We start from the raw sequence: 8,830 nt of genomic DNA, 5'->3' as shown, positions 1-8,830 counted from the left end.
TGCTCAAAAGAGGGTGTGCCCACAGCCTGGGTAATGTTGCCAAATCCGGAATAGATATGGACATAAATTAGTAGAGCTAAACACAACTCAAGGGAATGTGATTACCAGTTTAATTTTGTTTCTAGCATTTTCCAATAGGTTAAAAAAATCATTTAACTGATTATGAAGACAATATACTGTTAATGACTAATACAAACATTTTTTTTCTCTTAGTGTAGAGGTCATTTATCACCACTCTGTTGGAATATACTCTTATATCCAAATTTTACATAATTATGAAGACATAGATAGGCACAATATAACTCGTTCATGACAAATTAATACTAGGTATTGTAAATTAACAAGGCTTGTCTGCAAAGATCCTTCCTTCTTCTTTTATATGTGTATTTAGGCAGCATCATAGGAAATGACAGGCAGCACGAACAAGCGACACTGGTGCTTCGCACATAACATAACGTGCTTTTACTGCAGATGTCTCGCTGTCTTACTCTAATGAAAAAGCACATTGCTGGGATAACAAACTATTTCAACTAACTTCAGCTATTTACTCAAAACAGGCATCCACCTTTGCATATGGTGATCCTGGAGAAATTTTGTGAAGGCTGTATGTACAGATTCCCTCACTAAGCTGCCACCATGATGTCTGGGTTGGGATGCTACAGAAAAAGAGGGAATGACCTGGGATGAGCTTCACATGACTCAAGTACCATTTAAATGAAAAAAGCTAGGACAAGCCTGCTCATTTTTCCCATACCAGACTTTATAAGCATCACTTAGCCTGAGGTGTGGAGTTCTGGGACTATCTCCTTCCATGTCTCTTGCTTCATTGTATCTTTATCATAGCAAAACCTGTAGTTGCTATTTGATGGTTATCACCTCACTGAGACCACATGCTCAGTGTGAAATGTCTGCTCTGTTTTCAGCTATCAGCATGATAGTTAAGGGATTATACAGAAGAAAGCTAAGCCCAGATCACTGATTTTTTTCTATATAAGCTATTCCAAAATCTATAGGAAGAGCCTTACTGTCTGATTTGCCAGCAAAATTTCTTTTCCTTTAATGAGAAATGAGTGCATAAAGCACAGTTACACTAGCGACTTACAAGCTTCTTGCAATAAAAATAAAAATTAGGAGCTGAGGTGCAGCTATTAACAAATTGCAAATAGACATCAAAAAGATTGGTTATAACTCTTGGTCAGAAGTCATAGCTGACTTAAAGTCATAGTTGGATTGATAAAATACAGCTCAAAGTTACTGCACCTTAAACCATCACTTCCAGTTATTCAGATAACTAAATTCAAGGTGTTTAATAGATTTCTCCTCTTGTTTTCCAAATGGACACAGTAGTTTTTTTATGTTTGTTCTTCAAATTGTACATATAAATTTCTTATGAAATCTGATATACCAAAGCTGCTTGGTAAGAGTTCAAAATGATAGTAGAGACAGAGAGGTTAACTAAAATATTTGAAAATGTCAGGTTTCCTAGTGCAGCTTCACCTCGTAGAGGCTATGGTCATTTCACTGTTGCTGGTTACAGTTCTGTCTGAATGAGGCGTAGTGCTTTCTTCATGTTCTCTATTACTGAAAGAAAAATAAATAAGAACTGTAAAAAAGTACTTAAAGCACATATGTACAAATAAAAAACCCACCTAGTTTGATTAGTAAATTGTTCACACTGAAATTAATTTATGGTCACACATTATATTTTAGAGCTTTCTATTGTGAAAATTCTCACATTGATACTAAAGCAGAAGGTAAAAAGTTTTGTGAATCAAAATGTTTAACTTAAAAGGATTTGACAAGGCTCCTTTCAACTCCTTCACTTCTCAACAGCAAGCCTGGTAATCAGATATAAAGCGCATATTTGTGGTGAGATACTGCATTGGTGTCGGATAGAGGGTATAGAGAAAGGACTAGCTCAACCTGAAAAATCACATTCCTTTCTGAAATATGGGTGTTAGGTGGTACCTAGATAACCACCAGCATTTCTTTTCTGATTCCCTCACACCACTGGCTGTTCACATTGCGCAGTTAGATACCTTTGAGCGTAGTGAATTTCACCATTCTCCAACAAACTGCTCAGATCTTGATCCTGAAAGTTCCCACCCGTGATCTTTCAACTTGTCTTACCTGAGTAGTCCCAATAAATTCAATGGGACGATAGGTGTGCTTAAGGGTTTTGCTAGAACAGGTTAGACTATTATAATTTATTGCAAATGCTTACACAGAGTCCTTATTCATTGCTTTGAGATCTTAATGGGTTCTCAAGCACAAATGATTGGGATGGGGTGTATCTGGCTGCTTACGATGTGTCACCTGAGGAGACACAATGAAGGGGGCACTTACAGAATGGTATGTCTTGTGGTTCGTAAGCGTAAAGCCGGTTGGAGTATCTTCCTGTGATATCAGCTCTTACTGTGAGAGATGGGTCTGAAAAAGTAATCATATTAAACACTGCTTTCCATTCCCACAACAGCTGAGGGCGATGTGAGTGGTACTACTTTGACAGCCCTGTTTCTGAGGTGTTCTGATTTCATCAACGAGACAATTACAAGGCCGTTACGCTCTGTTCCAACCAACTGCTCTTGGAGAAATCCTGAACAAAGCTAATGCTCATTTTTATATTATGCAGCTATTTTAAAGTGATAGATTACACATGCATTTCATTCACATTTCAAGAATAATATCCTGTTCTACAAGCTCTGGGGTTACATCAGGGGAGGCCAGTTTGACTGGATGCACACACAGTGAGGGTCGTGCGTACATAACGTAATATTACGTAGGTCATTAGCATGACCTACCTAGAGCCTTCAGAATGAAAATCTTGTGATTCTTAATGTTTCCATCACAGGAGCAAGTTGTTGTGGACATCTCTCCTCCCAGTTCCCCTTCCAAGCTTTTTGTTAACTAACTGACTCCTGTTACTACGTTGCTCTCTGTCTGAGTGTGGGCTTCATCTCACCTAACTTTGGATGCCACCACAGAGCTAGTCACTCTAGGCTCCCTGTACAGTCAGTGAAAAGGAACAGGCAGTCTGGGGCATGATTCATTTGATCTATTCCAGAAGTCAGCTTTACGATGGGATAAATCATTCCTTAGATGCCACTGACTACTGACTTGCTCTGTGGTAATGTCCATACTGTAGACATCTACATTCAGTCAGATATTTGACTGTTTTCAGTAAACTTTGTCTTATAACAGCACTAGCAAGAAGCATGGAGAACAAAAGCCCAGATGCTAATGGACATTTAAGTGTCCTGCTCCCAAGCACAAATTAAGTACCCTCCAGAACATATCTGTAACCTGAGGAATTTTACAAGGGTCAAAGCCTGCGATAGAGGGAGAAATGAACTCAGATCTGCCAAGTTCCAGACTAATACCATAGTAATGACAAATTTTGAGCTATATTCTTTTTTTCAAAATGAATCATTTTGATGTCCCCAAAGGAGGACACTGGCATGGATTCAGATATCACATCTTTGAAGATACATAAATATTGTACATACCTACAAACATGATTCGAGGCACGTATTGTCCATCAGGTGACAGATTTTTATCTGTGGTTTCATGCTGGCAGAGAAATTAAAGCTAATTATTAAAATATTTCTGTAAATTTTGATGAAGTAGTACCACCTGTGAATAGTCTTGTACCAGAGGACTAAACCAAAAAAGGTACTACTTGTGTGTGGATGCACATGCACAAATGCCTGTATTTACATGTTACTGAAATGCCAGAGATAGTTAGCTAAAATGACATGAAAAAGCAAGACAAAGAAAGAGAAAACACAAGCCAAAAAAAGATCCAAGTCAAACCTCCCCAAACCCTTCATACCATGAGATTCAGCATAACGAAGTTATTTTGGGCCATTTCCTGTATCTCTTCATTTTCTGCAAAAGCTTTCTTCAGTGCTAGAAAAGATACGGTCATTTTGAAGTCCATCGCTAATACTTCCTTTCCTTCTGCGTTTAGGCACCACGTTGGCTGGAGACTGGCCACATTGTTCAAGTCTCTGCTGATTCACATTCCTGAGGAGACACCTAAGGGCTCTATCACTGCTTTTTGTTTTTCTGACCCATGTCAGTACAACCTCCCGGCTATGAAAATGGAAGCTCTTTTCTGTTATTTATGAAGCCTGTCTCAATGGATGCCATGTCTCAGCTTGACAAAAGTGCATTATTCTCAGAAAATTCTTACTAGATCGATTTCAGCAGCCCTGTCCTCATCTCCTTCTCTAGTTACCAGTTCAGGAGAGCCAAACAATATTAAATCTGTTCAATGAGTCAGTAGCAAACCCGTGTCTCTTAATTTAAACTGACGAGTGCTGCATTAGGGATGGCAGGAGAGCAGCACTGAGTATTTTTCATGTTCTCTGTTGGGTAGTTTCATAGTGGAGTTTTTGTAAATAACAGTAATAAATTCTTAGCTTTTCAAATACATTTTCATTTACCTATTTCTTTAAATAATTTTCAGTAAGTGTAAGGTAAATATATAGATAGGTGCAGTTTCTTATAAAAATACTCACAAAATTTTAACACTCAAAAAATCAAAATTACCTTGGCAGTATTGACAGTCTTCCAAATGATGAATTACCATCAGTGGCTTGTTACTTTATTAATAATAATAAAACATGTAGTTAGATCATTTGACAAGTATACAAATGGGAGATTTTACTAGCAGACTGGAAAAGGCAAATTACATTTAATCTTATGCTAACCCACAGTAAAACAATACAGACATTCCGTAAAGAATTACAGACATTTTTGAGCAAGGGAAAAGAACAAAACTACTTCATAAAAGAAAGAAATGGAGAAATAGAGTTTCTATATCTAAACAGGTTTTCTAAAGTAAGAAATTCTAGAAGAAAGAAACAACAGAGCCATCATCATTTCCTTCCCAGTTAGTATATAATCAAACTGGAGAGGTATTTAATATTGCTTAGGTGTGATGTTCTCCACGATTAAGAAAATAAAAATCATCTGTATGAACTGGAATAAAACAATTTTTGTAAAATTTGGTTTATCATCAAATACTTCCCATGAAAAGTTTAATGTATTTTAAGCTTTCTTGAACAGATATACAATAAATTATTTTTTTCTGTAAATAGTTTGGTAAAGTATCAAAATTTTATATTTTTGGATGTCAAAACATAAAACAATTCTGTGCATTTTCTCCTGCCTTTTTTTAAACTACTGTTACTGTTAACTGTTACTGTTCAGTATATCAGTTACTAATGCTTGATCTGCTATGACTGTCAAAAGTTGCTCAGTTCCTAACCATTTTCACATAGGGTACGTGAAATTAGTTGCCTTTAATTTTAAAATAATTTGCTTTAGATTTAATAATAGCTTATGCTACACTATTATGATCTAAAATGAACTGTAACAGAGATTTAAATGAGTATTGTTATGAATTCTCAAATATATTTTCAGCTGAATCCCAGAGAAGATTCAGATTGGAACTTTCTACCAAGATAGTGAGAAACTGTGAGTACATCATGCATATATGCCAACTAATAAAGTGTTGGGGAAAATATCAGAGGCAGTAGATCACCACGCAAGATGAAATGTAACTGATTTCCAGCTGTTGATTAAGGAAGTAATCAGAGCAATAATGACATATATATATAAAAAAAGATGCATTTTAAAAATTATAATATCTATTTATCACTGCTCATTCAAATGACAACACTGCTGTTGTGACAAAGAAACAAGTGTTAAATTGAGAGTTGCCTATCGGCCCATGATGTTGCTTCAGAGTCATAAGTCCCCTGCAACAACTTTTATTTATAGACAATAAATCTGTTTTATTTAACTGGGTGGCCTGCAGATCAGCTGTCGTGGTGTTTCTTTGTTCTGTTTCATTATAGTATATTCAGGCATGACTGTCTGATTAACAACTTTGTCTTTTAATCTCTTACCTTTTTTTTGCTCGATAAAGCCCTTCTTCATAAGTTTGTACCCAGGTAATTTCATCACCCCACCCTAGAAATATCACAAAAGGATTAACTGGTGGCCAGGTAAGTAACTCATAACAAATTACATTTTTTATATTTATCAATAGTTCTACACAAATAGGATTTGGGTTTTTCCAGTCAAAGTTTCCCAAACGTTGTGGACATACTAATGCTGCATCTCCTGATAGGTGCACTGGAAGATTAAAAAAAAAAACAAAAAACAACCCCCCAAAAAACTTAGCTGGTTGAGTATCCAGTTCAAGTCCTCTAGAAAACATATTAGATCTCTTTCTGAATACTCAGAATACTAAATCAGCACCCAAATCCTTTATATATTTATATTGTCTGCTCCATATTTCATGTAGACCCTGGGGCTTAAAGAGAAAGTTGGCTTATAAAGTTAAAGAGAAAAATAAAATATGACAGCTCAAATAAGATCGATTTTAATATGAATGTTGTTAGAATAGTCTTGGGTTTTAAGCTTAACTCTTAAGCCATGAATTTCAATCCCTGGCATTGCAAGTATGTATAGTTTAATAAAAGAATGGCTGTTAAACAAAAATCTCCATCTAAACAAAATCCTAATGAATCATCAGCTTCATAGTTCATCCATAACTGGTGATACACTGATCTCAAAAAGGAAATTGCGCAGTTGGTTTCATGCCTTCAGATCCCAAAGATGCCAGCCGCTCCCAGGCAGTGTTGCTCCATTCGTGACGGCCCTCATGGGAATTGTAGAAGAGCTTCTGGATCTGGACCAGGTTAAGGCTCTGTTTCTTCTGTGCTGTCTGGACAGCACTTGGACCAGCCCTGGTTACGCAGAGATTTGCTGTTAGCTTTCTCACGGGACAATTGCTTGTGACGCTACTAGGTCATCTCTTCTTTCAGGAGAGTGATTTCTATTACAGATCTCTCTGGTTGATGGTGGGATTCTGGCATGTTGACTGGTGTGTTCCCAGGCCTGGCAGAAGTCAACTGCTGACGTAGGTAACTGCACAAAGGAGTCAACTAGGGTCATTTTGCAGCAGGTCTAAGTGTTTCCCTTTGATCTGTGAAAATTACAGGTAAAGCACTCAAGGCATCCCAAAAGGCCTGAAATCAGAATTAGAAAACTGATGCTTTCTGTGACTATTTCTTTCAAAATTGCCAGAATTGAAGGGGTTTTGTTATCTTTTTATTCATTTAGGCTTAGTGGGAAAAATAAATCCTGATCTAGGCAAGATAGGTGATAGATACCAGATTGATTATAGCCTTTCTCCAGGGATACCACTTACGAGAAGTGATTTGCAATTTCTCTTTGATTAGTCCAGGTGTTGCATGATTTTGTCAAGTGCTCCCTGAGCAATTAAGCTCAGATGGGACCACTGTGACAGGTGGGGCTTTGCCAGTGCTTTGTATGGGAAGACCTTAGAGGTGAGCTGTGGGGTCTGCAGGCTTTGCACAGCTTGCAGAAGAGGTCAGGGAGGGAGCTGGAGATTTTTTGGGGGGAATAGGCCTGAAAGGAGAGGAAAGATGGAGAAGAGGAAAAGACCTCAGTAAGCTCTTTCTCTGCTTGTATTTCTAAGGATTGATCAGGCATAAATAACTTAAAATAGGGTCTTTAGTTGACATCCAGGTTGAAAATTATGCACCGCAAGGAAGTGAATTATTCACTGCAAAGCATGACTGTGACTATCTGATGAAAAGCAAAAGCAAAAAAAAAGTCATGCAGAAAAACCCACCAGTAGCTCATACTGTTGTTCTGTGTATAAAAATGGGTCTGTAGAAAAATTGTTCCATAGCAACTGAAGTTATGAAACTGTGTTTCAGTAGTTAATAAGTTACCATAACAAAATATCTTTTAACTGGTATATGAAAGAATATTTCTTCACTGATAGTCCTACAAGTGCATCCTGATTTGAGAGACTCAGTTTAGGTTATTGGCTTCTACTAGGTCACTGTGAGTTGTATAAATTATGCAGGTTATATGAGGCCCTCAGCCATATCCTTAAGAACAAACTGATGGAGTGAAATGACATGGAATAAGAAGATGCACTACTTAGACTGTCACTTAACACTAGAGAAACCCACCTCAGTAAGTATATATATGTGCTTTCAGGTATATTCTAAATAAAACATTTGCTGACCTATATGGGAAGATGAGGAGGTAACTACATAAAGTAAATATACAGTACCTCTTGACAGTGTCTGAGGTGCTCTTTTTTCCTTCTTGATTGCCATCGCAAGGTTGGAAGAGACTGCAATTAGCAGGAGGGACAAGGCCAATGTTGAATGGAGCATTATTTCTTTGAGAAGATCCCTTTCAATGCAGCAAGGAAACTGGAAAACAAAGCAACAGCTTTAATCACATGGATTCATCACCTGGTGCAGTGTAAATCAATGTGTTAGTGGTATCCTAACAATCTATACTACAGAAGTAGTTTTGGTTATTTCTATAAATGCCTTTGTGAGAAAAGTGCAAAATGGAGGTGCTTAATTTTATCATGCAGCACTGCTTTCAGTTGTCAAAATTAGGCTGCAGGGGACAGTTCTCATGACAGTGTGATTGGGGGGACAAAGTTCCTTTCAGTTCATTTCTGGTCACCCAGCATTTGTTTCTTAAGAACTGGTACAACATTGTAATACTGGACCATGAAAATTCCAAGGCAGTGCTACTAGTTGTTCATTCTGTTAGTTTTTTAATTTCAGTGAAATGTAACAGCATGGGATCTTTTCCATGGATAGTAGGTTTTTTGGTCAAAAGACATCTCATGATATTCTCCTTAATAAAATAGGAAAATTGACAAGTATTTGCCTCCAGTTATAATACATTTTAAATCAGCAAATCCCTCCAGAATATTGAAATTGCCATCTTTTTTTTAGCCTGCACTCTGTGA

At 37.2% G+C, this 8,830-nt stretch overlaps 1 protein-coding gene across 1 annotated transcript; it reads right to left on the bottom strand.

The window, feature by feature from the left end:
* Positions 1–1,531: 1,531 nt before the first annotated feature.
* On the bottom strand, positions 1,532–8,234 carry AGR3 (anterior gradient 3). Its single transcript, XM_009326087.1, has 7 exons — positions 8,129–8,234; positions 5,919–5,982; positions 4,555–4,607; positions 3,833–3,909; positions 3,507–3,570; positions 2,347–2,430; positions 1,532–1,581 (listed from the first exon to the last, which is right to left on the bottom strand). Exons 1-7 carry the CDS (start codon positions 8,232–8,234, stop codon positions 1,532–1,534), a joined length of 498 nt encoding a protein of 165 aa, XP_009324362.1.
* Positions 8,235–8,830: the final 596 nt, after the last annotated feature.

Source organism: Pygoscelis adeliae, unplaced genomic scaffold (genome assembly GCF_000699105.1).
Source record: "Pygoscelis adeliae isolate BGI_AS28 unplaced genomic scaffold, ASM69910v1 Scaffold15, whole genome shotgun sequence".
Lineage (NCBI taxonomy): Eukaryota > Metazoa > Chordata > Aves > Sphenisciformes > Spheniscidae > Pygoscelis > Pygoscelis adeliae.
Note: the sequence above shows the minus strand (reverse complement) of the source record. Positions and strands in the feature narration are given on the sequence as shown.